General features: G+C 42.8%; 1 protein-coding gene across 1 annotated transcript in view; it reads left to right on the forward strand.

The window, feature by feature from the left end:
• The window catches only part of LOC126354475 (uncharacterized), a 28,189-nt gene extending 10,042 nt beyond the window's left edge, over positions 1-18,147 (forward strand). Inside the window, exons 2-3 of the mRNA XM_050004179.1 lie at positions 8,200-8,553; positions 13,619-18,147. Coding sequence (XP_049860136.1) covers positions 8,200-8,553; positions 13,619-13,947 — 683 coding nt within the window. The 3' untranslated portion in view covers positions 13,948-18,147. The remainder of the gene's footprint in view (positions 1-8,199; positions 8,554-13,618) is intronic.
• Positions 18,148-19,854: the final 1,707 nt, after the last annotated feature.

The raw sequence follows: 19,854 nt of genomic DNA on the forward strand, positions 1-19,854 counted from the left end.
TCTCCTCGTTCCTTATTTTATCATTCCAGCTAATTTTCGACATTCTTCCGTAGCACGACATCTCAGACGCTTTTGATTTTCTTATGTTCCGGTTTTCCACTGTCAAGTATTCATTACCGCTCAATGCTGTACTCCAGACGTACATTCTCAGACATTTCTTCCTCAAATTAAGGCCTATGTATGACGCCAGTAGACTTCTCGTGACCAGAAATGCGTTTTTGGTTGTGCTAGTCTGCTTTTTATGTCCTCCTTGCTTCGTTCGTCATGGGTGATTTTGCTTCGAAGGTAGCAGAATTCATTAACTTCGTCAACTTCGTGACCTCCAATTTCGTTCTTAAATTTTTTGCTGTTCGTGTTACTGCTACTACTCATTCCTGTTGTCGTTTTTCGGGTTACTCTCAATTCATCAGAGATTAGACTGTTCATTACATTCAAAGATCCTGTAAATCGTCTTCACATTCACTGAGGACAGCGGCGTTATAAGCAAATCTTATCATTAACATCCCTTCACTATGCATTTTAATAGCACTCAGAACGGTTCTTTTATTTCCGTCATTTCTTCTTTGGTAAATTGGTTGAACACTAGGAATTTAAGGTTGGATCCTTGTATTGCACACTTTTTAATCCGAGCACTTTGTTCTCGTTCTTCCAACCTTATTGTTCTCTCTTGGAACTTGTACATATTGTATATCACCCGTCTTTCGTTGTTCCTAACCCCTATTTTTCGGCGATTATGAAAATCCTGCACTACTGCATATTGTCTAACGCTATCTCTACCTCGACAAATCTTGATTCTTCTTCAGTTTTGCTACCATTATAAAGGGCAATGTCAAAAACCGCCTCTTTTGTGCCTTAACTTTCCCCGAAACCAAAATGATCTCATGTAACAGATCCTCAATCCTCTTTTCGTTTCTTCTGCACTCTCGTTAGCTGTTTGGATGCTGGAGCTGTTAAGCTGATTGTGTGATTCTTTTCACTCTTATCTGCTCTTGAGATGCTCACAAGTGCGTCGATGATATTTTCCCCAAAGTCTGACGTTAGGTCGCCAGTCTCACATATTCTACACACCAACATGACAAGTCGTTTGGTTGCCACCCGCCAAATGATTACGGAAATTCCGATGGAATGTTGTCATTGCCTTTTGCCTTATCTGATCTCAGGAAAGCTTTTCGAAAGCCTGACTCTAATACTGGATATCCTCTTTGTTCCAGATCTACTCCTGTTTCTTCTCGGATCAAGCATGAGACGACTCCTCTGCCTCATAGACGCTCTCAGAGTATTCTTCCCATTTAACCACTCTCCCGTTAGCGTTTAACAGTGGAATTCCCATGACCAACACTGTTTTTAATTTCACCGAGGGTTGTTTTGTCTTACCTGTATGCCGAGTCAGTCCACTGGACGATCATGTCTTTTTCGATTTCTTTACATTTTTCATGCAGCCATTTCGCCTTAGGTTCTCTGCACTTCCCAGTTATTCCATTCCTATGTGACTCGCATTTACGTATTCCTTTCTCTCCCAAAACATTTTTGTGGTTTGTTCTTTCGTTGATCAGTTTAAGTGTTTCATCTGCCACCCGACGTTTCTTCCCAATTAGCGTCCTTGTACCAACGTTTGTTTGTCCAACAGCTGTGATTTCACTTTTTATAGATGTCTACTCCTCTTCAACTGAGCTGACTACTGCGACATCTCTTATCTCAGTATCTATATCGTTAGCGACCTACAAACACGTCTCACCATTCCTAAGTACTACAGTATCCCACCCACTTCTACAGTGTTTCCTTCTTATGATTCTCTAAAAATTTGCTGTGTTCTTCATCATTTATATACTGTGATCTGAGTCTATATCTGCTCCTGGTATGTCTTACAATACAATATCTGATTCCAGAATCTCTGTCCGCCCATGACGTAATCCAGTTGGAATCTTCCCGCGTTTCCGAGTCTTTTACAGTTATACTTCCACCTCTTGTGATTCTTGGACAGAGCATTCGCTGTAACATCTGAAATTTATTGCAGAAACTCTTTTAAGTCTTCCTTTTCTCTCATTCCTAGTGTCTAGCCTTTTCCCTCCGGTAATTTTTCTTCTAGTCTTTCCCCTACAACTGCGTTCCGATTCCCAAAATTATTAGATTTTCACCTCCCTTTGCTTACTGAATTACCCGTTCAGTATCCTCACATACTTTTAGTTTCTCTACCACTTCATCTTCTGGTTCGATGTGGGCATGTATAACTGAACTATATTTGTCGGCGTTGGTTTGCTGTCGAATCTCATGAGGGCAAAAATCACTGGAGTGTTCGCAGCAACACACACTCTGTCCTACCTTCCTATTCATGACACATCCTTCTCCAGTTATACTGTTTTCTGCTGCTGTCTGGCCAGAAATATTTTTCATTTCATTTCACTGCTCACATGATGTCTAGACTGAGCCGCCGGCGCTAGACGCTACAGTCTGTAACCGTGCGACCGTTACGGTCGCAGGTCTGAATCCTGCCTCGGGCATGGACATGTGTGATGTCCTTAGGTTAGTTAGGTTTAAGTAGTTCTAAGTTCTAGGGTACTGATGACCTCAGAAGTTAAGTCCCATAGTGCTCAGAGCCATTTGAAACATTTGAGATACCTGGCCACTTCTCTCGTTGAGAGCCCTTTCTGTCACAAAGTAACAACGCGGACGCGATCGAACCGCGGTACTGACTGTCTAGGCATAGTTGGACTACAGACAACACGAGCCATGTACTCCCTCCTGGTGGAATGACTGGAACCGATCGGCTGTCGGATCCCCTCCGTTTAATAGGCGCTGCTCATGTATGGTTGTTTACATCTTTGGGCGGGTTTAGTGAGATCTCTGAGTAGTCAAAGGGATTGTGTCTGTTACACAATAACCTCAATCAACGCCTATCTACATGAGTTCTGGGAACCAGGGAGATGCAAATTTCTTTTGATGTGTCTAGTACTTGCGGAACCAGTTCATTCGCGTTTCCACAACATAGACACTTTACCAATAGTCAACTTGCTCACCTTTTGAAGGGTTGAAACGTTCCTGTTGTATTTTGTATTCAGCAGACATCCAATAACTAGTCCAGATGCGAAGTCACTAAGCCCTCCTGGCCGATCCCTCCCGCTGAAACTGCTTCTCTACACTTCCTCCTGTTTGCTGTCGTACTGACGGGCCCACCTCCCGTGACATCTAAGTGATCCAAATACGGGTGTCAGGAGACTTTTCATCAGACAGTCTGTATCATCAAGATCCATTAGGTCTACTATAGAATGTCCCCCTAAGAGTCATCGGGAGCATTTTGCCTTGTGTTTTGGCAGATGTTTGCAATTTCGTTTTACATTGTGTAGCTGGAGCCATCCAAAACAAATAGGCGTATCACATCTTTCATGCGACGTCCAGCGTCGACGAAAAACATTCGTTTGTTTCCCATTATAAACAAAATTACTTTTAAAGCGGATCTTTATGTTCCCATTCTGTAGAGCGGTCCCAAATTAGTATTCGAAAACATATTTCCGTCACTTGACTGTATACAATGTGTTTATTTCACCATCTAGATTTCGTCCTCAGGCCATCTCAAGTGCTACTGCGTCAAAAATCGTCCGACTTATGTGGAGCACAAGTCACCGACGAAAAATGTATTTTACGCAAGTTGGTCGATTTCTGACGCTGTAACAGTTGAAAATAGGCTATTGCCGAAATGTACATGGTCAAATAAATACACGTATTTTACGAACTATAAGACTGTACAGACGGTAAGACGCATCTTTATTTTCAAACAATTTAAAAAAAATATTTTTGCTATTTTTATTGTTAGATTGCAAAGCCAGACTAAAAAAAATTCTTACTTTATAAAACTGCATCGGCCTTTAAAGTACCTGTTCGCAGGAGGGCTTCTGTAATGTTTGGAAGGTAGGAGACAAGATACTCCAGAAGTAAAGCTGTGAGGACCGAGCGTGAGCCGTGCTTCGGTAGCTCAGATGGCAGAGCACTTGCTCGCGAAAGGCAAAGGTCCCGAGTTCGAGTCTCTGTCGGGCACACAGTTTTAATCTGCTAGGAAGTTTCATATCAGCGCACACTCCGCTGCAGAGTGAAAATCTCATTCTGGATACCTAAAAATAGTCATCTAAACTTCCTTCTTCTTCTTGCTCTTGGACGCCATCGTTGTCCTCTTTATTAGCAGGATGTTACAAAAAGGTACGGCCAAACTTTCAGGAAACATTCCTCACACACAAAGAAAGAAAATATGTTATGTGGACATGTGTCCGGAAACGCTTACTTTCCATGTTAGAGCTCATTTTATTACTTCTCTTCAAATCACATTAATCATGGCATAGAAACACACAGCAACAGAACGTACCAGCGTGACTTCAAACACTTTGTTACAGGAAGCGTTCAAAATGTCCTCCGTTTGCGAGGATACATGCATCCACCCTCCGTCGCATGGAATCCCTGATCTGCTGATGCAGCCCTGGAGAATGGCGTATTGTATCACAGCCGTCAGGGTTGAGGTCAGGAGAGCGTGGAGGCCATGGAATTGGTCCGTCTCTACCAATCTATCGGTCACCGAATCTGTTGTTGAGAAGCGTACGAACACTTCGACTGAAATGTGCAGGAGCTCCATCGTGCATGAACAACATGTTGTGTCATACTTGTAAAGGCACATGTTCTAGCAGCACAGGTATGCCGTACGAAATCATGGAAGTGAATCGAGGAAGTACAGTACATACTGACAAAACATCACCAACAATGCCTGCTCAAACGTTCACAGAAAATCTGTGTTGATGACGTGATTGCACAGTTGCGTGCGGATTTTCGTCAGCCCACACACGTTGATTGTGAAAATTTACTGTTTGATCACGTTGGAATGAAGCCTCATCCGTAACAACATTTGCACTGAAATGAGGATTGACACATTGTTGGATGAACCATTGGCAGAGTGTATCTGTGTTGGGCAAACAGCTGCTGATAGTGCCTGCACATGCTGTACATGGTGCGGAAACAACTGGTTCTCCCGTAGCACTCTCCATACAGTGACGTGGTCAACGTTACCTTCTACAGCAGCAACTTCTCTAACGCTGACATTAGGGTTATCGTCAACTGCAGGAAGAATTGCCTCGTCCATTGCAGGTGTCCTCTTCGTTCTAGGTATATCCCAGTCGCGAGTCATAGGGTGGAATGTTCCGTGCTCCCTAAGACGCCGATCAGTTGCTTCGAACGTCTTCCTGTCGGGCCACCTTCGTTCTGGAAATCTGTCTCGATACAAACGTACCGCACCACGGCTATTGCCCCGTGCCAATCCCTACATCAAATGGGCATCTGCCAACTCTGCATTTGTAAACATTGCACTGACTGCAAAACCACGTTCGTGATGAACACTAACCTGTTGATACTACGTGCTGATGTGCTTGATGCTAGTACTGTAGAGCAATGAGTCGCATGTCAACACAAGCACCGAAGTCAAAATTACCTTCTTTCAATTGGGCCAACTGCGGTGAATCGAGGAAGTTCATTACATACTGAAGAAACCAAAATGAGCTCTAACATGGAAATTAAGCGTTTCCGGACACATGTCCACATAACATCTTTTCTTTATTTGTGTGTGAGGAATGTTTCTTGAAAGTTTGGCCGTACCTTTTTGTAACACCCTGTATAATATGGTCTTCACTGTCATCGAGAGCGTTAATCATATCCACTTGTTGAAAGGTTTAACGATAACGTCTTCTCTCATTCCAGACCATTACTTCGTTATCCATTGACACACTTTTTTGACTGTGGGTCTTTTTAATGATCCTACGCTGTGAATTCGTGTTGGGTTTGACCCATCACCCATCAGTTCCATTCCTCCCTCATATACATTTTAAATGATATATTTATCTAGACATAAAGAGGTTGCAGTTGTGAAGCAAGTCCTCCCGGAATAACAGAAAGCTTCGTAATTCACTTCTCAGTTTCTCTTTCACGGAATTTTTCAAATGACTACTAAACTGATCTAGCACAAGAAGAAAACTGTTTCTTTTCTTCCCCCCCCCCCCCCCTCTGTTTACCCATAATTCCATAGCAGCGTCCTCGATCCAGCACTTCTCCTGTGCGTGAACAACAACTGACGGTATTTCAGAAGGTTTTGAAAGTGTTACGCTCTTGACAATGATCACTGGATTAAGTTTAATATCATCAGCACAAAAAGAAAGAACAACAGTGGAGAGCATTTTTTCGGGTTCACTTGTTTTTATAGTTACATTTTTACTATCTTTCATGGCAACAGTTCGGCTACTGGGAACATCAAATGTCAGAGGTGTTTCGTCGACATTCGCTGTTCGGCTTAGTTCTACACTGGCTTTCTTTTGATGTTGAATAATAAAGCGATGGAAAGATATATTTTCTCTTCATACTCTTTTGGTATTTTCTGAGACATTTTGGTTTTCGTTCGCTTGCTAAGTCCATGACGCTTAGTGTGGTAAGTTCCATTGTAGTGCTACCGCACGAGCACCTATTTGAATCATTTTGGTATTCAATCCAATGCCATTTTGACGGTGTCCTCAAATCCATTTCAATACATCAGCTTCTAATTTTGGTCATTTTGCATTCAGTCCTGTATTTAGTCTTCATCTTTTTCAGTTCTTCTTTACTACCCTGCCAATTGCGAATGGTTTTTTTCTGTTGGTATAGGGCCCAAATACAGCTCAGTTGCTCTCTGTCCACGTTCTTCTGCAAATGCTATTACTTTAAATTTATAACCCGCATCATAACTAGCTACCAACAAAAATAATTTACTGTTACTGAAAGCACAAATCGCTTTCCATTCAAGGTCACCAGCACCCTACACTGCACTGATACATCACAGGCTACACAGTGCTCTGCCTTCGTGATGGCAAGGCGGGAGGGAGACATTGTTAACAAGCTTGTGAATCCCCGCTACTCACATTCGTCGCATCGGTGCACTGCTGCTGCAAGTTGAATCCAGTGTTCCCAGATAGAGATATGTTGCCCGCAGCGTCGAATATATGGCCATTTTTAAGGTTGGAGCGAATTTTAAATCAAACGCAGGACATTTTTATATTAATTTCGAATGTAAGACTCACCTCAGTTTCGAAGAAAAATTTTCGAAAAAAAAGAAGAGTGTCTTATAGTCCGTAAAATACGGTTTATATAGTCAAATCATAAGGCGGAAATATCATTTCGAAAATTTTACAAGGCTGTCACCCTAGACAAAGAAAAATTACCATATTAGTCTACAGCAATATTTGTTTTCTCTGTATGTATTAACAGAGACGATAAAACACGAGGAACGATGTACACTCGAAGAGCAATTAAACAGCGCTGCAGCATGGCGGCAGCGGTCGTTGTAGGAATTGTAATTTTTCGTGTTTTACTCTTCCTGTTGATACATACAGAGAACACAAGCATCGCACTAGACTAATTTTAGACCACTCTATGGAACGAGCACGTAAAATTCCGTCTTAAAAATTACTTTGATTGTAATATGATACAAATTGACTCTTTTTATCGACGCTGGGCGTCGCATGAAAGACGTGAAGGGCAGTATTTGTTTGGCCTGACTCCAGCTACCCACTGCCAGACGAAAATTGCTAATATCTGCCGAGACATCGGAGAAAGTACACCTGACGACCCTTAGGAGGGACGCCTGGTAAAAAGGGTAATCCGGCCCCCTTACCTAAGGCTTTTATGCTACCAGCAACGTCTTCAAACACCACATGAGAGATTTTCATATTCTCTTTGTCGCTACATGCGAACTATCAGTCCAACAGAAAAGATGAACAGGGTACTGGGATGCATTTTTGCTGCAGCCACACTTTTCGAGTTATTCTAGGAAAAGCGTTTGAAGGACACTTTTGTGCGTTTTCCTTGAATAATTCGAAAAATACGGCCTCTAGCGAAGATGTATCTCAGTACAAAATTAAACTACATTAAATTTCCTGCCAATGGCTATGTTGATTTTTTTTCTATAGGTTTAATAATTTGCGCATAGTGACTGAGAGCATATGAAAATCTTGCTTGTGGTATTAGAGGATGTTGCGGATTGCATAAAACCTATAGATAGCGGCCGCTGACTCACCCTGTATATACTCTTATATACCCATCTTCGTTGCCATTTAAGCAACCATGTCTTCATACACTCCGCAATGTTCACCTCAGTTCACCAATGTACTCGTGGAAACTCAACGAACGATGTGCTATGTGTTTCAGGAGGCGGCCACCTAAGCAATTTGCTCTCCAGTCATGGGAGCAGCGAGAAAGACGGAGACAGCGGCGCGAGTGAGAAGGGAGTACACAACGCCCTGATGATGATGATGGGCACGTTGGTGATGGGGAAGATGGTCATGCTGATGCCAATGATGTTACTGAAGTCTGCTTCTGAACTTCTTCAGTCATTACTTTCTCTGGCGATGAAAGTGCTGGAGATGGCGCAGAAATTGCTGGAAAGAAATTCCGAGGGTCGGAGAGGCGGCCGGCACAGCAGCGGCGGAGGGGACGTAGGCAGAGGATCGGAGGCGACCCACAAGCAAGTCGTAGTGCTGCAGCTCCCAAAGGACCACCACGGTGAGGGCAGCCGCCATCCTGCAGGCAACAAGGCTTAAATACGCCGCTCAAAACTATTTTCTGTCACACTTTGAATCATTTTTTTTCATCATCAAGCATGCAAATTTCTTTGTAATCTTGCCTTCCATGGGAATGCTATTACCGACTAAACTAGGCACGTGCCATTCAAGACAACCTACTTCTTCCCTCCCCTCCCCCTTTCCGTGCCCCCTCCCTCCCGCCCCACGCTCGCAGTTTTACTTGTACCAGTCATTATCTTCAATTTTTCAACCTTCACCTGACTACCACGCAAGACTAACATTCCTAGAAGAAAGGATGTTGCGGGAAGCAATTTAGCCTCGATCCAGGTGCTTGTTTCCAATGGATTGTACTGCTACAGGTAAAACGCGAGTCGCGTCTTGGTAGCTTAGACAGCAAGGGCAAAATTCCAGGTTCGAGTCCCGGCCCGGCGCACAACCTGCCAGGAAATTCCAAATTCGCTGCAGAGTGACACGTGCATTCTACGCTTCGTCACATATCTACAAAGTGAAATATCCTTTCATCCATTGATGAATCGTTAGCGAGAAGAACTTCAATTTGAACATTTGTCACTTTCGAGGACAACCAGTCTGTACTACTATCCGGTGTAAATTCAAGTTTTACCAGATGGTGTCAACTGAAACCACCACCGTAATGTAAATGATCAGTTTAATAATTTTTGAAAGCAATAAGACGTCATTTGCGATCACGACCGAATGTTTTCATTAAAATAGAACGTAATAAATTTCGTCTTGACGTAATGCCTTACATTAATTTCATGCACTCCCAAGCTTCAACTATTTTCGTTTGTGATGGAATAGTTAACTTTTTTGGTATTGTTGTGGTATGAATGAACAACAATGGACTCAATTAATTTACCTTTGTTTCTCATTCTCTTGCAAAAGTCAGTTTCTTTCATGCAATTCGTTATTGAATCCATTTTATTTTACGGTATAACAATTAAGTTTTAATCATATTGTTACAATATAAACTAACAACCTGGATCTGACATAACGTCAGGCCAACAACTCCTCCCAAGTAAGACTAGGTCTCCGTTCACACACTTCGTGGCTTCGAAGCCCAACAAGTTTAAAACAATTCTGATTAGCTGTGGTTGTTGATATTAAGAACACTCTCAATGGTTTCCCTTATGTTGCTAAGGATAACGCATGATCCCAAGACGAAAAGGTTTCTGATCATGCAGTGATGCGTCTTATGTAACCATTTCTATCCAAAGGCAGAAGCGTCATTATAATTATTAATTTACTTCCCTCAACCTTGCCAGCAAGCTGACAGAAGAATAGAAATACATCCTGCTCAAAAATTGTGAACTGATTGTATTTCCTTAACAGTTTATCAAGGAAAGATAGTAAAAAATGTATTAGCCCCTTCATCCTAATGTAACCATAAATAAAAACGAGGAAAAAACTCCAGAAACTGTAACATAGTAGACAAAACAGCCAGGCAGTATTCAGTCAAGGCCCCCACAACAAGATGGCAAATACATTTCTACTTCAATACTCTTGACTTAGCAGGAATTAATACATGTGTAGTATTCGGGTCTGTTGCTGGCAGAAGATCAAAAGAAAACATGTCGTTCACCGATTTGCAGAGGAATTACACCCTGGGTATTTGAAGAGGCTCTAACTTCATAAGACCACTGATAATTAAGTAAAAGATGTAAATATAAATGAAGACGAAATAATACAGGCACGTCTTAAATGTCAAGTCCTTAAAATCTGGAAGCATACTAAAACTACTTCGAAGTGCACTGGTCGTAAGTAGATGATTTATGGAAAATAAACAAAAAACTACAAAACTGTCAATTGCGTAGAAGTATGGTCTAGCTAAAATTGCTGTAAAAAAAGAATAATTCCATTTTGATGCATTAAAACTAACTAAACCTCCTCGCTTGCTTCCTATTGTTTGGGTCTTACGAGTTTCAGTGAATTTGGTATATTTTTAATAACTGATGTTATTTGTTGCATTTTATTTACAATTTTGTAACTTAAATTGCATACAAATCACATAAAAACATTAAAATATAATAGCTGTCCACAATTTTGAAATGATAATTCAGAACACTGGGTCAGAATGGCCCATCTGGATATTAGAGATGGCACGGTAAGGTTGGGCGTCCTAGTGTTAAAAGCAGATCCATGATTGATTTTTCACTTTCCTCTCTGTCGAGTGTGGTACTTTGGTCTGAGGGACTGCTCTTCTCTTGAGATTCCTGGTTCTTTACAGGAAGGAGATCTCCACTTCGTTATTGAGACTTGTTTGATCACCCTGAAAGCTCGTGACCACCTAAGCCTTTCTTCTTATGATGGCTCATCCCGCCAACATAGCACCCACTGTTGCAGCGCTGTTCTTACTTATGTGTAGAAACTGAATCACTGCACAGTTAGCCGAGCGGTCTGAGGCGCTGCATTCATGGATTGTGCGGCTGATCCCATCGGAGATTCGAGTTCTCTCTCGGGCATGGGTGTGTGTGTGTGTTTGTCCTTAGGATAATTTAGGATAAGTAGTGTGTAAGCTTAGGGACTGATAACCTTAGCAGTTAAGTCCCATAAGATTTCACACACATATGTACTGCACAGTTCTCCGCACTTCTAATGGGCTGTGTCATTATGTTTTGGCCGATGTGGGGGCGTCATACGGTACTGTGACGGCAGGACTTTTTGTGTACCAATATTTTGCACTTGTACCTGCAAACAAAGTAATTACCTAATTTTAATTTCTCGAGGCAATAATTAAAACCTTATCCATCTTCCTTCCACAACGAAAAGCACTCAATAGATGTCGATAACCTTTTCAAACGTAGGTGTTGTGTCTTCAGTCTTAAGACAGGTTTGATGCAGCTCTCCACGTTTGTCTATCCTGTGTACTTTCATCTCTGCTTAAATAGTGCAACCAACAGGATAGTTACAATTAAAATTTCCCTACTCAAGAAGGCCCCCATGAAAAACGAGTGATCATAGGACAAGGAAACTTTGTAGAAACATTTCTAAGTACACACGGAAGAGAAATAACGAATACATCTTAATTTCCAGGTGCGAGAATAATATTAGTTAACCGCGAACTGTGTTTACGTTCCAGGATACAAACGTTGCTCAATACGACGACCATCTGCATCCAAGACAGCCTGGAACCACATTAGAAATACCATTTCACACCTGTTCGCAGCACTTTTCGAACAGTGGACCAGGGAATGGTCAGCTCGTGCACTGCTTGAAGGTCGCACATCGCGGCCAGCATTCTCAGGCATAGAAACAGTAACTTCTTCGACAGTTTATGGTGCGTTTAGTCGTCAGTCTCTCCCAGGAGCAGTTGCCACATCGGCCCTTAATTCTAACTTACGAATCATGTTTTTCAACCCCGGTATGGAAAGAAGACCTCTCCGTATTTCTTCATGCGTCGATACTCGCGAAGAGAAGCAACACTCTTGCTGTAGTTTTGATAAAACATCTTTATGAACAAAGCCCTGCTTACCGTGTCCAGAACCAGGTTCACTATTTTCAACTCTAACCCACACTGGGCCGGCCGGGGTGGCCGAGCGGTTGTAGGCGCTACAGTCTGGAACCTCGAGGCCGCTACGGTCGCAGGTTCGAATCCTGCCTCGGGCATGGATGTGTGTGATGTCCTTAGGTTAGTTAGGTTTAAGCAGTTCTAGGTTCTAGGGGACTGATGACCTCAGAAGTTAAATTCCATAGTGCTCAGAGCCATTTGAACCATCTAACCCACACTAGTGCTTGTGTTTCAACCCTACGTCGCGATACAGGTAGCTGTGCCTAACTCTCAACTGATGACACTAAGAGTACTAACTACGCAAAACTTCCAGCAGACAGTCCGAACGTCATTCCTACAAAGTAGCCTCCCATACGATAAATAGTTTACCGTTTACATTGGCTCAAGTAGCGAATGTTGAATAATAACCAGCCTGTACATCCCCTTAAATCTGCATACTCTATTCATTCCTAAGTCTCCCTCTACAGCTTTCACCCACCACACATCCCTTCACTACCAAACCGAGTATTTCTTGCTGTCTCGGGATTTCTCCTCTCAGGCACCCCGTATTTTAGTCAAGTTATCCCACAATTTTTTGTTTCACAAATCAGCTCAATACCCTTTCGTTAGTTATTCTATCTGCACATCCTCAGTACCCTTCTTTAACACAACATTTCAAAAGATTTCATTCTTTTATATTGCGAAGTGCTTATCTCCTATGTTTCATTTTCGTGCCATGCTACACTCCAGACAAAAACTTTAAGAAATGTACTCCTGACACTTACATGCGTCTTAGGTACTAACAATTTCCTCCTTTTAAGAAATGGTGTACTGCCGCAGCCAGTCCACATTTTATACCCTCTCTCCTTGGGGCATTATTTTGCTCCTCAAATACTCATGTACTACTTGTAATGACTGATTCCCTCATTCGACTAAATACACTTACACTCGTTTTGCTTTTGTTGATGTTCACCCGGCCAGAGTGGCCGAGCAGTTCTAGGTGCTTCACTGTGGAAGCGCGCGAGCTCTACGGTCGCAGGTTCGAATCCTGCCCCGGGCATGGATGTGTAATGCCCTTCGGTTAGTTAGCTTTAAGTAGTTCTAAGTTCTAGGGGACTGATGACATCAGATGTTAAGTCCCATAGTGCTCATAACCCCCTTGTTGATGTTCATTTCTTATCTCTTTTTAAGGCACTGTCTTCTGAGTCCTTTGGCGTCACTGTCTGAATTACGATGTCGTCGACAGACCTCAGACTTCTAATTTCTCCTCCCTGAAACTCTGTTTCCCAATTTTGGTTTCCTTTCTTGTTTACTTAATGTACAGACTGAACGACATTCGGGATATTCTACAATCCCGTTTCAGTTTCTTGTCAACCTGCGCTTCCCTGTCAAGTCCTTCGCCTTTTAAAACAGCATTGTAGCTTTTGTAGAATTTCAAACAAGCTTTTGCTCCTTACTACTTTTAAACCTAGGTTTTAACCATAAATTTACTTCTTTCATTGTCCAAATGCTGGAGTTCAGTGCTCGTTTCCTTGCACAGAGTCCTGGGTCAGCGACCACTCACCGCACGCCGTGGAGCATGACAACTACGGCGGCGAGGCGCACCCGGGACATGGCTGGAGCGAAGAGTACGCACTGCGCGCCAGCAGTTACCACCCTCAAGAGTGGTCGCCGCACGCGGGCGGCGGCGGTTGGCGGGTCTGGAACACGGAACAGCGCGCACACGAGCACCGCAGGCGCCGCGCGGGAGCGCCACAGGCTGTCCGCAGAGCCAGCGGCAACGGGACGGGTGGTCAAGGGCTCGCGTATCGCTACTGGATCCCGCGAGCCAAACCTCCAACCGAAGACTCTGCACTGCTAATTGGCTGAATCGTCTGACTCTTGGGCAGTAAACAGGCTCTGATGTTACTACAATGGTGGGCAGCTGGGAGGCTGAGTTGAAAAATGTCCTGCCACTAACCATTAACACGTTATTACTTACTTCCGTTCAAAGTATACTTCTCTTGCGCTGTTGAACGTCATTTCAAGTACAGATCTGCACCGGACTCCCGGCAGTATAGCCTAACTACAAAGAACGAGGTGCTACTTAAAATTTCAGAGAATGTGAATGTTGTGCCCGATCAGCGGTACGAACTTCCGCCGCTAGGTGCCTGTTGCGTGCTTCAGCTGCCAGTATTCAACGTGGCGTCATTGTGAGTACGTCTTCTACTGTATCTGCTAATTTAGGAGTGGGAGACTTGAAGGTGTGGCGCAGGAATCGATGGTGGTGATTGGCTGTGTGTTGTGGGGCCGTAGACATCTCTCCAACATTATTTATTAATAACAAAACACAGCTAATCTCTAACGGTTGCGAAATAATAATAATAAAAGAAGACAACTGGGCACAAGCTCAAGACACTGTTACCTAAATAAACACAAATAACAAAAGAAAGTATCCAAAAGCTGAGGCTAATTTTGCAAACCAAAACTAAACGTAGCAAGAAATAGTCTAAACAACACATAAAGAACGTCCACACTGTACTGAAATATGGGGAAACGTAGACTACTTCACTGAAGTCAGAAATATTAGGCCACAGACTAATTATGAGGAAAGTTAAACAATTTAAATATAGCCTAACAATAACATAAGAGCACGCCACCAAGATCTAATTCAACATAGCGCCTTACATGACTACAACTTGTTAGAGGCAAAAGCCACTTCGCTTTGCAGTGCCCAAGAAAACACTGAACTCTACAACTGCTAGCAGAACTTAAATGTGAATCACAGTCAGAGCACACGTGATTGCTCAACCGATATTCTCCTCGAGCGCCAACACCACGACACTCTTCTCGAACACCGCCACGGGCAGTACTCACCAGTTTGCAACCAGTACAGTCTACAGTGGAGACGCCAGATACCGACTGCCCAGTCGGACCTGGAGCTGTGCCTGCGTGTTGATAACAAATTGCCACTGTCTGCCAGCTGTGGCCCTGACTTGGCACCTGACTGCCCCACTCCTGGCCAGGTACACCCGTAGTGCTCACACTGCCGTCTCGGTTGCTGCCTTATAGAGTCCTTTCACATTATCCCTCAACAGACTGACTCTCTTCCAGCCACCTCCCCATCCTCCATAGTAAGGGGCCGCAGCCAACCGCCACTCGTGTCCCCAGACACACACCCTGCTACACTTCTCACAAGGTAGGTCTCTAGACTCGAACAGGCGTTCAATGTTCCACTCGTATTTAGAAGTTTGTACCACTGTGATTAGGGTGGTGAAAGCATTCCGTTGCGTCACTCTCAGTTTCTCCACTATTACACTTTAAGGTTCCTCAATAAAATCCATGAAACAACGCGTAGACTCGCAATTGGCATATTAGGCGAAAGCTGTATCTGAAGAATCCTCAGAAGCACATTCTTCAATCAAATTCTACTTAAATCACATCCTTGAATTCTGCAACATGTGAGGGAGTATTGTACCCAGCCGCTTGCCAGGAATATTCAGCCATAGACTGACACATTGAAGCAGACAGCTTCTTATGAATAACAGAACATATATTAATAATGAAAACTCTGCTTCCTAATTTAGTGTCGGAGTCACTGGAGAGAGTCCTTATACACTCCGTCATCCTTCCTGCATGTATAGGGTGTTTATAAATGAATAAACGGGTTTTAAAGCTTTGTAGCATTTATTACGTTCACCTCACTAATATAAATAATACATCAAATGAAAAGAGCAACTCAAACAGTTTCGTTTGTATACCTATACGCAAAGTGAAGAGACTAGAACGACAAAGAGTGACTGAAGAACGTGCTGAACAGGTGAGAGCCTTTCACGTGTAGCACCAAGAAATCAGTTAGGATGGATAGTCGTGTTTTAGAATTTCCAGTGATGTCTCAGGAGGCGCTTACAACTACGTCCTCATCGTCTGCAGTTATTATAAGCTGTAAAAAGCCTACAGCGTACGGTTTGTGTGTCAGCTTTGTAAAGGAAACGTTACTGGCGGAGATGAAGATATTCTGGATCGCGTCGTCTTCGGCAATGAGTTGACATTTCACCTGAGTGAACACTTTCAAGAAAAACTATTTCAGCTGCTCTTTCATTTGATGTATTATTTATAACTGTAAGTTGAGTGTAATAAATGCTACAAAGGCTTAGAACCCATGCATTCATTTTGAAACGCCCCGTATTTTATATTGCCGGAATGATCATGAATTAAATGCCTTTAACGGCAAATCAATAATTTACTATTGTCGTGCCCTTGTGTGGACTCTGCGAATCACAAAGTAGTATAAAACATCATCAACAACATGCACGAAAAAAATTTGAAATGGTCTTTTGACATTTTCCCACTTGTGCTAGTCTCCAAATGCATGTTTGATGACAGACTGTCTTCAATAGCTTTTTTAGCTTTCGTGTCGAACGTTTTTCTTGAAGAGAAATATAGTTTTTTGGTAGTTGTCCATTCATTGAAAGCCAAACATTTATTATATGAGTTTTGAGTTGTATCGTGTGCAGAGTGGACCAAGCCAACTCTTGAGTTTTCCCGCTTTTTGGATAGTGTCACACCAAACGCTAGTTCGTAATTAAATCCACTTTGATCAGTGTTCTGTAGAGTAATTGTATCAGGAAACTTGCAGTTTTCTGCTTTATTTCTTGGAGAAAATGGACACCAAACTGACGGAGATATTGGTCTTCAAGTACACATCTGAAAGCTGTGGTGAGAATATGGCGCATTGCGCATTCTTTCTTGAGACGTTCTGCGAAAGCTGTAGAACATTTAAACTTTGTGTGCCCAATTTCTCTTGGTTTTTGCGTTGGGCGTAACTTCCGGTGCCAGAAACACATTTTCTTTCATTCCTTACTGTGTCTAACTGGGACAGAATATGTTGTTTTATCTATAGTTCTTTGATTGCCTTGATTCCTTGAAATGCATGTGCTTTAGGTCTTTTTCTCTTCACGCAAATATTGCTTTGATGTTCGAATGCTTTTTATAGATGCATATCTCTTCATTAACGAGCTGTGGGTCAAAACCTTACATGGAGATGCATGATAATCATCTTAAATACTTTCAAGACGTTCCTACGAAAATTTTGTTAACATACTAACAATATTAGATTTCTTTCCTGCTGAAAGTTCACAGTCATCACCTCTTTGAGGTGTACTGTTTTTGTCATTGCCACTAGTACTACAATCTGAAAAGCTGCTAATCGCGTTATCGTCAACAAAGTCGTTTCTTTATCCACTATCTATCCACTGTAACTTCACTTGAGCACTGAAATGAATATTTACGTATCTGAATAATCAGATCCATCAAAAACATTTCGTAAGTGTCATTATCCTGTCCTACACCATCTTCCGCAAGCCTTCTTAACGTGGATGTTACAATATTTAAAACGTTCCTAACATTGAGGATTTGGTCATTTTTGCTATACATGTATGACTCTATGAAACGCGTATACTAAACAGACAAACTACATGCTGAGGTAACTGGTTGACTAATGTGTTAACCCTTTCTGTTCTCCCCTCCCCTCCCCCCCTCCCTCTACCGCGACTGCAAGCGCTGTTGCGTACAACACAGTCACACACCATGGCAGGTGTGGTTAGAAATGTGATATGGGTCTGTGGGTATGAGTAACGTGGGTACGTGCTGAAATACAAATTCCCGTTGGAGCCGGGAGACATCCCTTGTCAGCTCCGCTGCTGCCCGACCAGCTGTCGGACCGCCACACTGCACTGGCCGGCCCACGCTCCGTTCACACGAGGCCGCTCGCCTGTATTGTCAGCTTGCTGACCGTGATTCGCGTTTCCAGACGTGCACTCCAGGATCAGACGATGTCTCCGACAACTCGGGATGCATCCACTCCGGCACGAAGCCAGCACCAGAGGGCCCGTCGTCCATGGAGCGACGCTCCTCTCCCAAGTGTTGTCTTGTAGCTGACTGATTACCAGTTGAGGACGGCCGATATTATTCAGTGCACTGAAATATGAACTGTCTTGAAAGACTAAACAGTGTGAGGGCCTAAGATTTTGATCATTTTGTCTGAGCTAATAAACGGACGATCTGCTATTTGGAAAATGATCGTATAGACATCATCGTTGAAACTGTAATATCTTTATTTACTATATTTACTAACCCGAAATATCCCTCCTGCATCCTATTTGGAAACATTTCAAGTTTCTGCAGTGTTTTTAGCCACGTAATGCCATCCTGGAACAACCACTTGCAGATTATTTGAATTTTGTAATTTACTTGCTACTTTACGTGACACTCACAGCTATTTTTGTGTGGTCCAGTGGTCTCCAAGAAACAGCAGCATCGTTATGACAACAAAGGCTTTCTCGACTGCAGTGCATCAACGGGTAAGCTAAATTAGCTCTACTTTATTGCCCATCCTCCATCTTTATTGTCGCATCGTGTGCAAAACAGAATTCGCGCCAAGCGAAGTGAACAGATACGGAATAACAAGGTTAGCATTTCCTTCAGAAAATAATTAACAGTATTCCGTAGTACATCAGTTACACATTTGCAATAAAAGAACTTTCTCTTCCCCCACCCCACCCCCTCTCACACACCCTCACGCACCGTCACACACCCTTACCCTTACACACACAAAATTCTGCCATTATATAAAGAACAATCAAATGAAAATTATACAGATGCAACACTTCACATTGTACAGTGTACACACATCTCTACAACACATACACACTGCCCACATACATCAGTTAATGTTTGGCTGAGTCATTGAAAATACACATACAATATAAATAGATTGTTCATACACACCCATCAATATTTGACTGGGACACCGTTCTCACCGTCGAGTACGTTACCAATCTCCCGGTTCCCGCCAAAGTCTTAGGGATGTGTCACTTGAATGTAGGCGAATGGTGGAACTGGAACTCTTATTATTCCCAATTGGAATCCCTCATCTGCCCCACTACCAGCTTGTCTTCGTCTTTTCAATAGGGTGGATCTCGATCAGCCAGCTCCCCTCTTAGGAGTGGAGAATGGAGTGATATAGACGGTCAGTGCCTTCGTGGGAAAATGTTTGTGGTTTTCAGGAAACCGTGCTTGTACCTAGGTGAAATCAACAGCCACGAACTTTCTTATTGAGGGCTCCAAACATATGAAAATCATTTGAGGAGAGATGGGGACTGCACGGAGGATGTTTAACGGCTTCTCTGTGAGACTTCCACACCATAGTCGAAACAACAGGCACGCCAGCACCTCCGGGAAAGTCATGATGACCTTTGCCTTTGAATACAACAGCCCGTTCCTCGTTGATTTTCTGGAACACGGTGCGTGAACACTTTGTTAAATCTGAAGCGCGCCATCAAGTCCAAACGTGACTGTCGATTTGCTTCACTTGATACGGTGCACGCTTTGGAACAAACAATGTACCGTGGGCCACCACAAACATTTTTTTTTTCACGTAGGCACTGATCGTCTTGCCTCACAATGGGGTAAATGTAGTAACAAGTATGGTGATTAGTTTTGAAATAATAAACAGTTTCCTAATTTTTTTCATCCGTCGCGTTTGCAATTGATTGCGCCTTAATGGAGTATAGCCGGAAGCGTATAAACATTGGAGTGGGATACTTGCGAGAGCTTTTTGATATCTCGAACTTTGGTATTACTAGAAGAATTGCTTACATTAGGGCGAATATTCGCTGACAGTCGCTGTCCGATTTTTATTGCGTGTACTTTCTGTAAGTGTCAGAGTTTTCCGAAACAAGTTGCCGGAAGCGTCATAGTATCTGTGAGAACTGAGATATCACTCTCGACGATAAT

Source organism: Schistocerca gregaria, chromosome 3 (genome assembly GCF_023897955.1).
Source record: "Schistocerca gregaria isolate iqSchGreg1 chromosome 3, iqSchGreg1.2, whole genome shotgun sequence".
Classification (NCBI taxonomy): Eukaryota; Metazoa; Arthropoda; class Insecta; order Orthoptera; family Acrididae; genus Schistocerca; species Schistocerca gregaria.